The sequence below is a fragment of the Bombus vosnesenskii genome, unplaced genomic scaffold (genome assembly GCF_011952255.1).
Source record: "Bombus vosnesenskii isolate JDL3184/JDL3185 unplaced genomic scaffold, Bvos_JDL3184-5_v1.1 scf7180000013348, whole genome shotgun sequence".
Classification (NCBI taxonomy): Eukaryota; Metazoa; Arthropoda; class Insecta; order Hymenoptera; family Apidae; genus Bombus; species Bombus vosnesenskii.
This window is the reverse complement of record NW_022882984.1, coordinates 125,008-144,114: the sequence shown is the minus strand read 5'-3', so window position 1 is coordinate 144,114 and position 19,107 is coordinate 125,008. Positions and strand designations below refer to the sequence as shown.

Sequence of the window (19,107 nt, the reverse complement as noted above, 5' to 3'; positions counted from 1 at the left end):
AGATATGAATAAACAATATATCTTTATTTCTGCACATAAAAATATTAAGTTGTTCGAATCAGAAGTATTTTCATTACCAATAATAAAACAGAAGGTGATAGTAGAGACCGCTAATGATGCATCTTCGGTTATTGCATATTTCAAGTGTTGTATACGGAAAATATGACGAATAACGGTATAAAAACGCAAGTATATACATACACTTTGGTTGAGACTTTGTGCAGCAATTTTAGGACGAAACAGAATCAAATGCAAGATCATAATTCGAACCGATTGATGTTCACAATTGTATGTTCGAATTGCTCTTTAACGTGCACTATTATTAAAACAAATCTGATATGAAATCATCATCGGCATAGTCACTGTAATCATCTGCTCCAGGAGGTACGAAAATCCCTCCGAGCACACCGGACAAATTTTCACCGAGACCCATCGCCGATGCAACTCCAAACACAAGTCTCATCACGAGTAATCTCATGAAGTTCACTACGTTCGTTTCTTTGCTTTGTAGAGACAACTGTGTTGTCTTCTTTACTTTGCTCTCGACGCATTGAATCTGTCGAGCATTACAGAGAGAAATTATTACGAACTCGTAAAGGAAAGAATCATTATATTAAATTATAATTTCTTGAAAAAATATCTATACTTTTTACGTAAAATTGTACACTAATGTAAGATATCTGAATTTTTATTAGATGCTACTAATAAACATTTAATTGGAATTACAAATGTATAGAACAAGAAATAAATTCTTATGATTATACAAAATTATAATTTTGATTGCTTCTGGGATTTATATTTTTTGTTTACACATTTAATAATTTTAAAGTGATTAAATAAATCTTTAACCAAATAAAAATGTCCGATCACGTTTTCCCGTGATCGATGACTAACAAATAGCGGGAACGTACATTCTGATGTCACAATTAATTTATCGAATATGAAGATTAAGTATATTCAGGGATTACTTACGCTGATACAAACAATGAGGATTACAGCTAAGGCGAGCGTAACTCTCATCTTGCACTTCCGATGTATTAATCACTTCCTGCGAATATCAGTGAATGCCTTAACGATCGTTGATGTGTTTTCTTTGTATTTTATGTTTCGTTTCCCGCCGATTCGTTTGTAAGTATCGATGGGATCGTTTCAACTGACCACGCAGAGTGAGCAACGAGAACTGGACTGAACAACGTTTCCGCGGGAGAAACTCGTTCGGTTCCTATTCTCGTTAAACCTTGATGCTAATAGAGCACAGGTCGTAACATACAATCGAACAGGTGAACGATGGGGACAAAGTAAAATAAGTGGCATGATCGCAGAAGTTATTCTACGCTAACGGTACACGACGAAAAAAGGCATCCAGGCCATCTCTTCAGGTTACGCGATACGTGCTCGGCCACTGGCCCACTGTGTGTATAGTCACGGCTACGGCTGTTAGAGGATCTATTCGAATTGAGCGCGTGAAAGAAAAGATATACATATGTAAGTATTTATGAATATGTACAGTGGGAACAAAAAGTATTTGCACTTTCATAAAAACTAATAACTAGGATAGTGAAATCACTAAATGGCAGGCAGCAAGGTGCGTGAATGATCTTTTTATCAGATTCTAAAGTACATGATACGACATTTAATATATTTCGATCTAAGTAATAGTATGTAAATACTGTAACAAATATGGTGGTGTGCAAATACTTCTTGGAGCTATTGTATGAGCATTCTCTTAGTCTGTCAAAGTATGCATTTTACATATTGTTCTAAAGGCTAGTATATATGTAGCTGTTAGGAAACGATAGTCGTTTTATAAATTTCAAATTTCATTGATATTTGACATTAATATAGGGAAGAAAATATTTGTAATAATTTTCTTAGTAACTCTTGTTAAATTACCATCTAAAAAACGAATTGTTATATTGAATGTAATATAACTAATAAGAATAAGGAAATTAATACGAAGAATACCAAAAACGTCATACATTAATGAAAAACGGTTTTTGGGTGAAATGAACACAGACTAACCATTTACACATTGTAAGACCTATAATCTAAAATGTGTATTTATGCTTCGTTTGATGCCAAGAATTGAACTGAACGTGAGGATATTACATATTAAAAACGATTCAAGAATTTGGCCTGAAGTATGGGTATTATTGCTGACACGAATTGTTGCTTTTCTATTACTGTTGTCTAACGTAAAAAGTGTTTTAATTTTTAATAATGAACTATTAAATATTCCATATATATTTATGTACATACATATATATACATATTAATATATATTTATGTATAGAAATCACAAGAGAAAAGCATGATAAGTACATGTTTATGATTTTACGGAAATCAAAGATATAAAGATATTACTAAGCAAGCAATATTTTACAATCTTCGATATTGTAACATTATGATGAGCAATATCTTGAAAATTTTGAAAAGAATGAAAAAATACACGCTTACCTCTAAAACCAAATATAAAGACAATTTTGTTAATATAGAATTAATTGATAACGTAATAAATTGTAAAATTGTTTTTTCTTGTAATTTTCATATGATCAGTATAGATTTATAATATATCATAAAAAATTATATATGAAAAAATGATGTATGAACTAAAATGTAAATATACGTGACAGACCATAAAATTATTTATAACTTTTTATATTCATTCGATCGATATCTGTAAGCGTGGTCAATTTTATGGTTCACTGTCGTCACTATACCATTATTGATTGTGCTTAGAATGGTGGTTTCATTACCATTCAATCGTTTGCGATCGTTAAATTGTTCTTCAATCATTTGTCGTCATAATGAGTCTTACCTGTCTACCATGTAGGTTTGTCGGACAAAGAATAGAGTTAATGAATGTTAACAGATTATTTTTTGAAAATTTTTACTACGGGTTTATACATCAAATATCGATAAATTTATCGATATTTAAAATTTGTAAAATAATGGAAATAATAATAATAATGGTTTATTAGCACTAGTAACTTGTAACTTGTGACTTATAAAATATCTCTATACAATAATAATAATTCAATGGTGAAAGATGAATCAGCAGCGTGAATATAAAAAATATAAAACTTTCCTACTTTCACTTTTATCTATCCAGTACTTCTTCCATCTCAAGTTAATGCATCCTCTGGAACCATCAAGCATGTATCAATAGACAGAAATAGATGATCACCAACATAGTGGAGAATCGATTGGTTTAAAACGATTGAATGGAAATGAAAGTCGTTCAGAAGTAGCGGCTGTGACAATGGCCGAGGTACGATCACCTCGACGACGATGCTAATGACAAGGTTCGATTTGCGGTGAAAGACGAAGGACAGCCAGCAGGAGGATTCAGCTGGGGTTTCCTTTGGAATCGGCGATTGGGCGAACACGGGGAGCTTGTAATGAAAGGCAGGATGCGCTCGGGACCGGACGTGATGTTCTTCGCATACAGAAACAGTTCCAGAAACGAAGGAAACACCGTCGCATGGACTATGATGATTGGTACCCCTCCATCAAGATAACCGTGTCCTAAGTATGGCATGGTAAGAAGACGACACCGGATAGGTTTTTATGCCTTCTCAACTGTTTGTGCATTTATTTATGACGCGATACTAATTTCGTTCTGATCAAGCCGGAGATTGCTGGTCTTTTAAGATCTTCCTAGGGTTTTATATTTTATTGTCAGGGCACGTTGTTAAATGTATTTGCATGGAAACATAACCTAAGAACGTATCTTTTTGCTTGGAATTTTAATTTTCTTTTATTTGGAACTTTCTGAAATCGAATTTTGACGTTTCGTTTGATTTTGAATTTAAATAAGGGCTTGATCAAGGTCTTTTTGCACAATCAAACTGATATTAATAGTTTTACAAGTATTACAAATTACAAGTCATCTGATTATCCTATTTAGTGAAAAATTATAAAATCATAAGGAAGAAGTTTAGAACTTGTTGCTTCTAACTTGTTAATTTTGTTTTAAATCTTATTAACAGTAAATTAAGACATAATTAATCAGGGCAGGGACTACAAAGTGGATAATAAATTATGTAAGAAAAGCAAATAGTAAATCGGTGGTTGAAATGCTGCGTGCATTCAACCGTAAGGAAGATTTTTGCTGAGAAAAACGATAGAATAAAATGAAACGATCAATACCTATCAACGAGACTTTCTGTTGCAACCTATACAGGTGAACATAGAATGAAGTAAACGCGCGTTAACAGTTCATAGACCCAGTCAGCCTATTATTTCAGTTTATGCATTTGAATTTGCGCGTGTCAATTGGACGACATGTAAATACTATGTGTTTTACATTTCTTGATGCTGTTTTACACATTCTCTTGAAAATGTTGTATCTCTTTTGTATGAATAATACGATTCTTCTTTTACGAATGCTGCAATTTTAATCGACTTTTAATCGAATAATACGATGTTTATTATAAAGTTAAGATTGTGAATGATTATATGAATTAAATGATAGAAGATTACAGTACAAATTATATGAATGATATTTAATCGAGTAATACGATTATTATAGTAAACGGATATTTATGTAGAATTAAGATAATTCATGCAAATTACGAATGTACATTCACATATTTAGGCATTATGTTTTATACAAACATGATGAATTTCTTATGCTAATAAACGCAGAAAACTATTTTACATAAAAAATCAATGATCTAACTTACACCATTCGGATTTTCAGCCAATCATATATACGTATACGAAAAGAAACATATTTCCTTATCTTCACAGACTCTTATGATTCTTCTTGCATCCCATTCAGACTCCGGAAGTAGCGGCCACGTCACCGTGTTTCCCAGAAATACAAAATTCATATTACGTCAATTTAAAAATCGATTATTATTGACAGAAGATCGTTTTCTCGTGACGTGCGTGCGTTAATGGGATACGTGTCGCCAAGCGTAAAACAATAGCACGGGTTTCTGTCCTTCTCTGATTCAGCGCTAGGAATCGGTTCCTCGCTATCCTTCGAGAGAGAGGACCCCGTCTCTGTTAGTGCGTGCTTTACCCTCACCGATGACACTTTGTTCGGGCTCCGCGACAAGTTTCACTTGTTGCCACGAATTTCCATTTTGTCACTTCTCACAGCGACATGCGTTTATCAAACTTCTTTTAACTCTGTAAAATCTCATTCTTACACATATCTTTCTCTTCTTTACTCTCTTTTTCATTTCATTTCGTATTTTCGCGTTACAAATGGAGAAGTGGATCGTTCTTCGTGTAATAGGAATTTCAGTATTGATTTCTTCACTTGGTTGGACTATCATTGTTCATTTGTGAATTGTATGATAAATTGTGAATTTATTAAGACACTATTATTATTCAATTTTGTTCTGTGATTATCATCTCTCGTGATTTATATCCTGTGAAATACAGAATTGGTAAAGGATTGTTTGAAGAAATGAATGCGGAGGAAGTAAAGGTTGGATGCTTTCAAGTAGTCATCGTGCTGTTACTTGGCATCAATTATGTCATCGTTGCAATGAGCCACGCGCTCCCGGTGTTTCACAATTATACGCCTAAATTTTATTGTCAGGTAAGTTTCTTTTGTCTCACTTATCTAGGTATTTCTTTTTTCATTAATTATATCTTATATACGTTTCATAGCTTATTAATTTGATCAATTATATGGCAGGTACATATGTATTATAATAGTGATTGTTATAATTCATTCTTTCTAACACTCTTTTGACCTAAATTCAAGTGACTCATTTATTTACAATCACAGAAATGTTTGACATTTACTATTATTTACGTATGTGTTCTGCTTTAGTTTACAAAGTTTTGAATAATATTTCTGCATAACTACTCTCTATCATTCTCTCGCGTATATAAATTATTCCAAATAAAACAGTAAGATATTGAGTGTTCAACTGGTGAATGAGGAACATACATCTTGAGAAATGTCATGAATTATTAATTCGAATAATTCGCTAACTTTTGTCTTCTGCGAAGTTTGAGGCTCCTTTTGAATTTCAAATTATTCATTAACTTACTCAAAAACGCAAAATTAATTCATAAATTTACATAATTAATTATATAATTAATTACTCTTATTATTAGTTTTCTTATTGTTGTTTATGTAAGAAACTAATTTATGTAAATAGAAATTTGACTATTTTTTATCGTCCTGCATATGATATTATATGTACTTATGTAATTAATCATTATTTTCGCAGTGTTATGTAAACGAAATTACTAAACAGAAGTTTCTCTAATTTTCATTTCTCAATGTTTTAATGTCTAACACAGTGTCGAACAAATATTGAATTATTTAGTTAGCATCAGCTACTTAGTTAAAATTTTACAAAACGATTCATTTGCATATTACAGCCAAAGAATGGAACGAAACGAATATATGGTTGCCAAGAGCTTGGCAACGTGACTGTTGCAGTTAACGAGACTTCCGGTCTTAAGGAATCTTCGAGTACAGACTTGTGCTTCAGCAAGTATCAATTTGCAACTGAATTCGGAGAAAATAGCGTAGTAACAGAATGGAGTTTAGTTTGTGAGAAACGGTATTTGACGTTTCTTGGACCGACAGTTTATTACGTCGGGGTTTTAATGGGCGCTTGTATCGCTGGACTTTTAGCAGATCGAATAGGAAGACTTCCGGTTCAAGCGATTTGCCTTTATACTCAGGGCACGATGGCTGTCGCGCTATATGTTGTGCAGGTATAGACATTTTTCAATTTAAACAAAATAATTCAAAATTATGAAGAAAACGAACAAGTAAATTTTAACTTAATTCTTAATTTATGTCAAAAATGAACTAAATTGGAGATTTTATCAAAATTTCTTTTTTAGATATTCTATCAAATTTTATAATTTATTGAAAATGATAACAGAAGATAAAAATTAACTGTATTAAAATAAAAAAAGGAAACTGATACGTTATTTCGCTCTTAATTTACATTAAAAATCTATTTGAATGCATATAAGTGGAATAATGAATCAAATAAATGTATTGTGTTAATTAAATCTTTTGTTCGATATGGAAAGTAAAACGAGAAAGAAATAAACAGTCGTTGGATACCAACTTGACGAGAACAATTTCCTTTTTCTTGCTGAATAAAGTGTCCATTTCAGAATTATCCCACGTTTCTGGCTCTTCGAGGACTACAAGGAGTTTTTGTTCAGGGCCTACAAAATTCGACGTACATCCTTTCTTTGGAACTGTTTCCTGTGAAAGCACGGACTTTCGTTGCATTAGTTATGCAAATTGCGTGGGCTATTGGTTTGATGCTCTTAGCCGCACTTAGTTACGTTATACCCGATTGGAGAATTTTACAATTAGCTGTCTCAGTTCCCACTGCTATAACTGTGCTCTACATTTGGTAGATTATTATTGTTTTTAATAGAATGAAAAATAAGATTTTAGTATTGAAATACATCTTTTGGGAAACTATAATAGATATTGCTTTCAGGATAATACCAGAATCACCAAGGTGGCTACTAGCAAAGGGTAAAATCACGGAAGCAGATATGGCAGTGGAACGCATCACGAAATACAATGTCTGTTGCACTAGATCGCGAAGGGAAAATGTTAAAACGGAGACAAACATTTCCGAGAACGCGACGCCGGTTAAACCGGAACGAAAGTCACGTGTTTCGTGTGCAGACCTAAAGAAATCGAAAACCGATAGCGAAGTGAAAGAAGAAGCTGCGAATTTACTAAATAGCAACACGGATGCGGCTCAACAAAAAGTTCAAAGTAAAAGACAAAAATTGTTGAAAAATTCTATCTATTGTTTTCTTAGCATGTTATGTTATACAAGGTATAATGTATGATAGTACAATGTAATATATTGGGTTGTAACATATTCTGCCCATTTTCTCCATTTATATAATAAATATAAAAACAGGGTGAATTTATGTTACCACTCAATAATATAATATGGTATTAATATAAGTCTCCTTTTATAATTTCAAGTATGATAAAAAATTTATATTGGAAATATTCGCTAGATTGGAACCAATATCGTTTTGATGAAGGAAATATGAATCGTTATTATTAAAAATGTACATTATATTAATACGTATATACACTTTTTAGAAACGAGTTTGAGAGAAATATCTGAATACTTGGAAAGTAAGCTGCCTAAAACGGAATCGGAACCGGACTCTGCACAATGTGAGAATGGAGAAACAAATAAGAGGAATGGTCCATCGAAGTCGAAGAGCCATCGGAAGTCGAAATCGATATCACAGTCTGCTGGTAATCAACGACTTTCCATGAAAAATACTTACGACATCGTAGAGCTACGTACCCCAGCGAAAAAAGAAATGTCAAATAAGGATGACGAGAAGAAATTTAGCAAAGTCAAAGAAAAATCTAGTAACGCGCAAACGAAAGAAGAATTGTTAGAACTATTTAAATCCACGTTGTTAAAAAAATATGGCATTGTGATCATTTATCAATGGTAAAAATTTTTCAAAATTTGACCACTTCAAAATTATATTCTTAATATAAATTCATATAATTAGACTGTGAATATTTATGCGAATTTGTTCTTATAAATACTACAGTTTTTTAAACTTGTAATTCATATTATCTGTCTTAGGTTCACGTCTTCTATAGCGTGTTATGTCTTCATGACGCTCGAGCCGAATCTTTGGGCGATCAATAGACACGTCACTTTTGCGCTAGGAGGAGCGTTAGAAATTGCATCTTACGTGTTTCTCTACTTCATATTGTCTAGATATGGCAGACGACTACCGATGTCAGCGTATCAATCAATTACTGGTGCAATTTGCATCTTTTTTGCAGCTATAATTATTTTTTCAAATTCCACCATTACATCCAGTACGTGATTGTAACGAGAAATATTTCGTATTAAAATACGTATATTAAAATTTCTGTAACATATAAAGCGTAGACACTATACATTGAAAAAATTGATTAATTTTCGATATAAGTACCTACTTTGTAGATTCTTACTAATTTCGTATATCATCTTTGTAGATCTCATGAAGACCATTATGTCCTTGCTCGGAAGAGTAGCAGTGATGAGTACCGTTTCCATAACATATTTGTATACGATTGAGATATTTCCAACTGTTGTGCGAGGAACCTGCTTAGGCTTGTGCACCGTTTTCGCGAAAATTGGCAGTTTGTGCACGCCACACATACTATCGGTAAGATTTGCATACTGTGTTTTTAGAATTAAAATGGAACGTATAAAATCACTACTATTAAATTAAATTCAATGCAATACGAATTTTTACTTCCTCTCTAAAATATTCTACTTCAACACGAGTATGTGAAATAAATTATTTAAAAAATTAAATAAAATGTTAAGCTAAATAAAAAGTTATATTTAAAAAAATATAAATTCACATGGCATAAAACAACGAATACAATTTTCCTTTTTAGGGAGAGCATTTTCCAATAACCATTCCATTAATAATAATTGGAATGCTCTGCTTAGGATCTGGAGTAGTTGCTTTAATTTTACCAGAAACTTTAAGTCAAGTTTTACCTGATGCGATAGAAGATTCCGAATTGTTGACTGTAAAAAGGAGAGAAAAGAAGAATAATGAGAATTTAAATAATGAAGATGCATCTACTACTGAAGATGCTTCAGAACGGGAGATACTTAGAGCAAAATTATTCTCTGAAGATTGGGTGGACGCAGGAAATGGTATATTAGTGAATTTCTCGGAAAATAAAAATTCTGAATGAAATTTTTAAAGTTTTATATAGAAGAAATTAATGCCACATTTTTATATCGATGAATTATAACCGACAGTTTGACGATCATAATGATTATTGACGTTCCGTTGCAAAATGTGATTATTTTGTATTATTTATCGCAAAGATTTATTGTTAATGATATCTTTTATTGAGTTGGATTACGTGTAATTAAGGATTTAAAATAATGATTTAATTTATAATTAGAAAATATTTTATATATGAATTTAAATTGCAAGGGTGAAAAATAATATAATATTTTTTATAAATTTATAGCTGTTTTCATAAACATGTATCATTGTGTATTATATTCTTCACGTATATTAGAATTTTCTAATAGTTTATATTGACAAATATTTATTATATGTTAAGTTCAGTATTTAGAATTTTAGAAAAATTACAATACAATCAGTTGTCACTGCCTACCATAAAGTAAATTTATATAATGCTTAAAAGTTAAGACAATGAATTGTGAGTGATATAAATTTCTGAATATTTGCAGTTTAGAGGCTGAAATAACGGAGCGTAATAGTTTATTAGCTCTTTTAGATATATTACAATTCGTATATTAAATAAATATATTTGTATATACAATTATGAAACTAATTTTGAAAAATTTTATGGAAGTAATATCAAACTTCCTCTCTCTCTCTCTTTATTAATTAGATATCAATATTATATTAATAATTGTATATATCTATATGTCTAATAGGTGCCAAAGTTTGCATTTACTTGTAATAACTTCAATATAAGAATTGAGTATTGTAAAGATAGATTAGTTTTACATAATAATTATTGAAACATACAGATATATACATACTTTACAGTACTCTGTCGTAAATATATTCTTTTATTGTCATCTTTTAGTAAAAAAAAGTTTTATTTATACAAAGCTTTATGTAAAAGATGTACAATGTTTCAAGATGAATTAAATTCTATAAATGAATACAGAGAATGGACTTACTAAAATCATTAAAATTCGCATCTTCTATCCTTGTCTTCGATAATTTCCCTTTTTTTCCAGTCTTGAAGCATAAAGAGTCATAAACATTTATGAACAGCTATTCATGTTTCAGCATCGTTCGTCCAAAATCAGATTCTACAAGTGGAGGGCCTTTATTTCAGTTTGTTTTCACAGAATGTTTACAATATTATACTTCTCTAAACTCGATACTTATTATTATTGGAATTATTATAATGTTCTTCGTTTATTTAAGAGAGATTGTTTCTTTATTTATAAAAATGTCTTTTTATAATTATTAGGTGCATGAATAAATTCTTTCAGATTTTTATGCAAAATGGAAGTTTTATTGTTGGATAGAATTTATTTCCACACCTATTATTTTAAGTATAGTATTAAATATTTTTAAGTTTCGTAATAAATGATATATGAATAAATGATATAGCAACAGATAGTAGGAAAGAGGGAGAAGTGTAATCACAGATATATTGAGAACATAGAAAAGTACTTTATTTATGACTTATCACAGCCAAAAAACATAACTAAAACAATTCTGATAAGGAACTACAGTTGTGGACAACATTATATAACGCTATTTTAATATTGTAGTTCTCATGGACCCATTTAATAGTGAGTTTCTCATATATTACTCAAGGAACTTTAGGTTGTACAATACCATTATTCTGAGGATTTGCATGTTGTGTTTGCTCTGCTGCAGTCTGTAACAGTCTTGTTCTACGTCTGGTATAATGTTGCCATAATAAAATTTGCTGATCATCTATAAACTTTGTACATTGAGAGTTTACTACTTCTCTTCTAAAGTGCTCATATTGTAATAAATCTAAGAAATACAAACACATAGGATATTTCAAATACTTTGCATATTCTGGTTCCTTCCAGTATAACAGATATTTAAGGTAATTTATAAATGTTGCATCCTTAAAATATCCACGTTGTGCTAAAACTGAAAAATAATAATTATTAGTATTATCATCACGATCACATTGGTTATTACAACAAATATACTGCTCATTGTCCAAAGTACAATTTAAGTAATTTGGATTTGCAAGACACTGAACAAACTCTAATTCAACTTGAAATCTTAAGCGTTGTTGATCGTCTGTTTCTGGGCCTCCTGAAAAACAAATTATGCATTTAGTAAAAAGTATTGTACTCTACACCTAATATATAATAAATTATCTACGTTTAATTTCAGCATAAACTAACACTTAAATTAAAATTCAGACTAAATTACGATTTAATAACTAAACTTTATGTATAGTAATCTAACCTAAAAATTATTAAAGAACAAGTAAATTACGACTATTATATCTCCAAAAATTTAATTTTAAAGTATATAAATATGAAAGAAATTTTCTCTTCCAATTTAATAACTTAATAAAATAAAACTTGGCTTAATAGAATGTCATTCATTCTACAATTATAATACATGCATTAATAGAAAGAAGGAAAAATAATAATACGATAAGTGTTTTTGAGAAGGAAAAACTTTATTAATTTTAAGAATGGTAAGAACGTAATGAAAAATACCGTTCATTCCAATGAAAGATGGTTTTCTGCCTTTCATGAGACCCGGAGGATCATCCAAACGGTTCATAGTACATTAATTCGTAACTGTCGATTATTTTCAACCACACTGGTTATGGAAACACTAATTTCTTTATGATAGAGAAAACGACGTATAGTTAAATTTCTTTGAAACGTTTGTACAGATTTCCGGAGCAGTTTTTTTACAATTCTTTACGGTTCTTAAGATTTTCGTATACATATCGGAGCTTATTTCAAAATAGGTGAGTCGTATTGTATTGTAAGTTGTAACCACGACCGTGTTGTAAAAGAGACCAGTGGGAAGATGGCTGATACTTATGCGCGAAATTCAGCCAAATATACGGTCCATGAAATACTGCCTCTAGCGATCAGATGGACGAACTATACACACGTTTCTTTCTCCGGCGCGTTTTGTGCACAATTTTGCCCATAAGCACCGGCGATCTGCCTAATCATCTCTAACTTTATCTGGTATCATAATCTTGTAATGAGTCGGTAATACAGGAAATGACAAGAAATCCTCGGTTTGGTTTTTGATTTAAAAAATTACTACGTGTTAAATCTATGCTACATCTTATTATTGCTCCTACGATAATATTTGGGTATATTAGAATTAAGTTTGAAAGCAAATAATGACATTATTGATAGAAAATTGATACAAAAAAAGAGAAATACGCAATATTAAGAAGAAATACTTTATTACTTAAATTTAATCACGCGTTAAATATTGCAACGACAAGAAATTGTTCATTTACACAAATGTACAACGCAAGAAATTCTTAACTGTAAATATAATATATTCGTTACATCTTTCAAGACTTCGGTTCTGAGAAAATTATATTCATTCACACATACATACATACTTACACATATATCTAGAGCCATTATTACGTAATTATGCCTTTTTTTTATCAGTTTTCGCAATAAGCAATATGTGTTACAATAGTAAGTACACCGGTAATGTTTTAAGAACACTGATCCATAATGAATATTTCAACGTTAAAATAAAAGTAGAGAACCGTTGGAATGTACCTTAATATAAGATAACAGTATTCTCTTGAGAATTATATAATATCTTGTAATTTTCAAATTGCGTGCCATGCCGCAATTTAGCACATCGTTGATTTTGAATAAATAAATTATTTGCAAGCTTCTGAATTCACATCCTAATCATTATATATACACAACATAATATTGGAAGGACAACCAACCGACAGCGGAGCTAGTCAATTTCAATATGAATGACAGTAATTATTCTGTCGGCAGTAACGTTTTAAAAAAAATGCTATGTTGAATATTCGCCAAATTTTACAATGCTGTTATATACTACGCTATTTGAGGTAAAAACAAGCCAATGCTTGTTTCATAGTATGTAATTTACATTTTTATACTTCGTGTTTTCCATCCTTATTATTGGACTAGAACGTTATTCTTGCTTTTCTCTTACAACAGTCCCATTTGTGTTCACAGATTCATCTTCCATTTCCCGGTTCCTTGCTTGTTGCCTCAATTGTGCTCTCTTCAAACTGGTCATTAATTGACTAGATTGATAAAGCCAGCTTGCCTACAGATGAGAATCGTGGAAACAATACATACTATTAAAAAAAATATATATAGGTTTTTTTAAACGTACTGGACATTTTTATTTACTTACAATCATAATCATGCAATTCATCAAGATAGGCACAGAGAACACTACAGATATAAAGAGCCCATTGGAATCAAAATATTGTTGCCTTGAGAACAACCTATTAAAATCAAATAAATATATTATCTCAAATACTTATCAAAATAATATGATAATTCTTAGTAATTTAAAGATTCTTACATCCAGTTAGACGCAGCAACTTCATTGATGCTTTCAGAGAAATATACCAAAAGTACTGCAACATGAACACTTCATTGCGATAACTATGTACAGTAAATAAATTATTTTTAATACGAAATATACTTACGCAGAGCAAGGAATAACATAATTTGAAAATTGGCATGGTTTCTTGTCATTAATGCAGTCATTGTGACAGCAATATGGAAAGTTAACAATAATGCAAGCCATGGATCCCGCCATTCAATCTGTTTAATTCAATTCTTCAATGAATTATAATTTAATTCAAATATGTAAATTGCTTGTTTATATGCTCTTTACAATGGTATATGTTATATAATGAAACAAAAATATCTAATAACAATCAGGTATACAAAATACCAGCAAGTTGTTAAGAAAATAAGACAAAAATACTTTCTACACAGTTACGATTTAACATACATATCAATAATTACATATTTATATAATGTCGCATTGTACATATATATTAAATAACGTGAGTCTGCTGTTCGTGTGTATTATACATACTGCCAAATCACGTTTAACGAATGAACGCGGGAACATGTCACTTTGATGATTGACATATAAAACTGGGCCTATAATTTATCCGCATCTAGAAATGAGACGGAAAAACGGCTTGTAAGCCGTGCATCGAATAAGCAAACTGTGATGCATGCACCAAAAATAAATTCTCGGCGAAAATATCGGTCAATAGTTAATATTTATTCTGTATTTCATAGCTGCTATTGCGAGCAAACCCAAGTCAAGCCATACAAACGAGACCGAATAACGAAATAAATTCTTGAAAAATGCAGGTATAATAATCAAATCACCGACCGAAATGGTTGACATTTGTGTCAGTATTTTTACATTGATACTTTTTTGCCAGCGGTACTGAAAATGAAAGTGATCGAGAACGAAAGGGAAATAAGGAACGTCCTTTCAAAAACTAGAACACGTTCAGAGAACAAAATAAATTAAGGGGCATCAATCGTAGACGAATAAAACGGAACTTACGTAGCAAAAATGAAAGTAAAATTTTCGTTACTTACGCTTTGTAAAAACGGAAGAATACCGTCGATCGGAGATTTGACTTGATCCTCCGACATGGTGTAGTTAGTAAAATTCGGGCCACAGCGCCCTACTACAACCTACTTTTGGTCGATTTGGACGCCAAAGGAAATAACGAACAATGTAAATGTAGATAAATGTCGCGAACACGGCAACACACGGAAAAAACAACGATCGTAGAGTCGTAGCAAGAACGATTTCCCGTCTTTCTCTTTCGTTGTTCTCGTCTTTCTCGTTTCGACGCATACACACGACTTTATGGAACTTAACAACGTTACACGTTTGAGACGTACATAGAGAATTCACCGTATGTGCATACAGCGCTATCTATGAGCATGGTGCAGATTTAAATACAGCATTCGCCGTTGTCGATATGATATCGACATTGCGGTGCATACCGGGTCCGATCGAATAACATGTAAAAGCGTGATTCCTCGTGGAAAAATAAAAAAAATGTATAGAATGAATTCTTTTTCATTTTCGGCTTAATTTTCGAGAAAATCGAGTTCGGAAATTTATCAAGTATACTTGAGCATGGCTAATTCCGACTCGGACAGGATTAAATAATCGGCAGGAGGTCACTCTATCTGTGAAGATAATGTAGAATAAAATTTGTCCACCTAAGACTTCACTTTAACAATAAATTCGCAAATTTATTTTCCTCGGAAACAAAGTGTCTTGTGAGCGAATTTTACCTTCATACGAAACAATCGATTTCTTTGATATTTTATCGGTAAATGTAAATTAATTCAGTAGTTGATAGAAAGCTTGATCTTACGACTCCTTTAATAAAATTGATATTGTAATAATGTAATTATTTTTTTTTCTGTTTGTAGGTAAAGACATGAATTTAAGTAGTCAAAAGACAAAATTAATTCTGGATAATGGTATAAAAATGTGATACTCAGCTTACTTTAAAGTAAACAATCGATTTGATTGCATTACCAAACACTATGAAGAAAAAAGTTTCTTCGCACGTATTTGGTCACGTGCTGCGCAATGCAGATATGTATATATGTAAATGTGAATGCGGTAAGTTTAATATAGTCTTTAACCCTTTGATCATCTACTTATTTTTGCAAGAACGAAGAACATAATTTATAATTTTTACTCGAAATGAAAATTTGAAAATCGCTCTACGTCAATCTGGCGTTTTAAAATACAAGAAAGGTATTTTCAAAAATTCTATATTATAGGAAAAATATAGAAATACAATTTTTTGCAATATAATTCTATTTATGAGAAGCATTTTCTTACTTACACGCTTTTTATTGGTAAGTTAATATATACAAACACGAAAAAAAAAGGATGAAATATGTAAAATCTATTCGAGCCTGTTAATTCCATGTAGAATTTAGAATGGATGATATGCTTGCGTAATCTGAATAATGCAATGCAGTAATTCGTAATGATTATGATTCGTATTGATATGATTATTCTATGTCTGAGCTAGAAGTAAAAGAATCGGAGCGTCGATTTCGAAAACAGAAAAAAATGGAGAAACTTCTGCGATTAGGAAATTTTTTAATTAAATTAAGATTAATAACAAAGATAAGTTGATTTCGATTAGTCCTGGTAAATGTAAATGCAAACGTAAAAAGGTAAACGGTCTCTAAATAAAGAAATTATTTTTTGAACAACGAACCTCGTGTAAATTCATGTTATTGTTAACGCAATTAAAGAATTACTATCTACGATGTTTAGGATATATGTTTCTATATAATACGTACATGCAATGCATTTATATGGCTATCAGTTCTCCATAAATAAATAAATACGTGTGTCAAAATACGTAATATAACTGTAACGTACGCTTTTCTTCCATTCGATATCTTCTTCCATTATTTTTTTTTTTATTTAGTTGTTTACATTTACAATTTGTCCGATTTGAACATTTGGTAGAATTTTTTGGCTGTTTGATATCATGTGGGCGGCTACCCCCAGCGGGGTACCATCTTCGTGTTTGTTAGGTTATATCCTTTATGAGATTTGCTGGGTGTTTCCTTTCTAGTCTTCTTTCTATGCTTGATGTGTCGATCGTTTCCGCTACCAGCCGGTTCGGGCGCGTTGCTATTCTTTCTCTGTACCTTCTTGCACATCTGCTAATCTCCCCCTTGACCGTTGGTATTCTCAGGTCTTTCCGAATGTCCTCGTTTCTAACGTACCATGGGGCGTTTACTATTGTTCTAAGAGTTTTAGCTTGCATTGTCTCTATTTTGCTTACATGGCTCATTGTTACTGTTCCCCATAGTGGTATTCCATACGTCCAGATTGGTTTTGTGATCGTTTTGTATATTTTTAATTTATTTTCTATACTTAGTTTGGATTTTGTCTGTTATTGATTTGATATGCTGTTTCCATGTGAGTCGTGTATCTATGTGGAGTCCTAGGTCTTTGACTTGCCTTGTTTGTATTATGTGTCTTCCATTATTAAACGACTAACAATGCCACAATTAATGCAAAGGAAAAATATCAATCGATCGACGTAATCTGACTGTAATAATTACAAGGAATAAAGTGATACATTACCTTAACAACGACATAACAAAAAAAGCTTCAAAATATATACAACGTGTCATCTTCAAGTTGTGATTGCGACATCGAAGTCTTCGTTCTGCTCGGATGGCTATTTTCTTTTCGGATTGCAGTCGCAGTTTGTTTCCTTTTCTGCTATTCGATATCTGATTTTAGTTGTTGTAACATGTTTTGAAGATGGAAACACAGTTAATTCGTTATTTTGAATCAAAGGAATACATAAAGTATCGGACTTTAATCGTGACCTATTTTACTGCTCGAATATTCACAATTCATGACATGATTCATAAATGACTGTAACATATTGTTAAAGAATATTATGTTGAAATTGTTCTATGACAAAAATTTCATTACTATTCGCTTTCATTGTTATTGTATCTACTTGGTTAAGAAGTAAATTATGAAAATATTATAAGAACACCTTTATATTAGTGATTATAATTATACGTATAGTAAGCATTATATTATTACTTACCGTTTCTTGGAAGAAAAAGAAATTGACGTTTTACCAAGAATATGCATTCGTTCGTTGGATAAATCGAAGGACGCACGTATCGATATATACTGTGTTAATTGTATCGAAACTTTCTACTACACTTTTATTACAATTGTAGTATCTTTGTTAAAATGTGAATTTTAGAGAATATTTTTTCAATAGTTGCTTTTTAACAAAATCATGTATCGTTCGTGAATCAAGAACGATACGTGATAACGGTTAATGTTGATCTGATTTTATTAAAATCAGATTTTCTATGAACAAATCTTCATAAATATGCATCATGAATTTCAAATACATAGAATTTAAAAGTATAAATCTTATGACTTTAATATGCTTTGAGGTAAGTCGAGTCCTCTTACATCTGAAGAAATTGAGTTTTTGGCCATCTTTGATGATTCTTGCATCTTCGTGCGATTGTGAAACTCGCTGGTTCAAGTCAACTCTTTATGTAATGTATCATCAGTTTTAATCAAAATAATTTCAATATTCAATATTCAATTACCTTCAAACCTTACCAAAATTCAAATAATTTCAATATTCAAGTACCTTTTTTCGCATCTCTTATCTCCTACCCCCAGATAAGATCAGAAACAAAAATGCCGCAACTATTACCAATCATAAAATGTACATTTATTCGAAAATGCAGTTAGTCTCGATCGAAGATGATTTTTATTTTTTTCTATCCGCTTTTCGTTATTCGATTCTTCTTCACGATGCGACTAGGTTCGAGCGACGCAAATTCCAAAATTAGCTTCTTTAACAAATTCTCTTTTTCTCGATAAAGTAAAAGAGGCTGGAAATGTCTATATTTATATGGAACCTTCGTTCATTTTCTAACGCAAGCAATTTCACGCAAAGAAAATTCCGAAATCTCATTCCCTCGGCTTCCAACTCTATTCCAATTCTAAATTCATCCTCGTGTATTCCAC

At 31.4% G+C, this 19,107-nt stretch overlaps 4 protein-coding genes across 4 annotated transcripts; 1 reads left to right on the top strand and 3 right to left on the bottom strand.

The window, feature by feature from the left end:
* Positions 1-10: 10 nt before the first annotated feature.
* LOC117236344 lies at positions 11-1,484 on the bottom strand. The gene is made up of 2 exons (XM_033499190.1): positions 973-1,484; positions 11-556 (listed from the first exon to the last, which is right to left on the bottom strand). The coding sequence occupies exons 1-2, from the start codon at positions 1,018-1,020 to the stop codon at positions 323-325; spliced, it is 282 nt and encodes a 93-aa protein (XP_033355081.1). The 5' UTR covers positions 1,021-1,484; the 3' UTR covers positions 11-322.
* Positions 1,485-5,222: 3,738 nt separating this feature from the next.
* Positions 5,223-10,461, top strand: LOC117236327 (solute carrier family 22 member 8-like). The gene is made up of 8 exons (XM_033499166.1): positions 5,223-5,560; positions 6,358-6,699; positions 7,114-7,361; positions 7,452-7,738; positions 8,081-8,447; positions 8,589-8,830; positions 8,990-9,162; positions 9,401-10,461. Exons 1-8 carry the CDS (start codon positions 5,426-5,428, stop codon positions 9,707-9,709), a joined length of 2,103 nt encoding a protein of 700 aa, XP_033355057.1. The 5' UTR covers positions 5,223-5,425; the 3' UTR covers positions 9,710-10,461.
* Positions 10,462-10,586: 125 nt separating this feature from the next.
* On the bottom strand, positions 10,587-12,575 carry LOC117236328 (mediator of RNA polymerase II transcription subunit 31). Its single transcript, XM_033499167.1, has 4 exons — positions 12,231-12,575; positions 11,725-11,814; positions 11,356-11,643; positions 10,587-10,817 (listed from the first exon to the last, which is right to left on the bottom strand). The coding sequence occupies exons 1-4, from the start codon at positions 12,295-12,297 to the stop codon at positions 10,780-10,782; spliced, it is 483 nt and encodes a 160-aa protein (XP_033355058.1). The 5' UTR covers positions 12,298-12,575; the 3' UTR covers positions 10,587-10,779.
* A 939-nt stretch (positions 12,576-13,514) lies between these two features.
* LOC117236329 (transmembrane protein 18) lies at positions 13,515-15,433 on the bottom strand. Its single transcript, XM_033499168.1, has 5 exons — positions 15,126-15,433; positions 14,204-14,321; positions 14,077-14,131; positions 13,903-13,996; positions 13,515-13,812 (listed from the first exon to the last, which is right to left on the bottom strand). Exons 1-5 carry the CDS (start codon positions 15,180-15,182, stop codon positions 13,675-13,677), a joined length of 462 nt encoding a protein of 153 aa, XP_033355059.1. The 5' UTR covers positions 15,183-15,433; the 3' UTR covers positions 13,515-13,674.
* Positions 15,434-19,107: the final 3,674 nt, after the last annotated feature.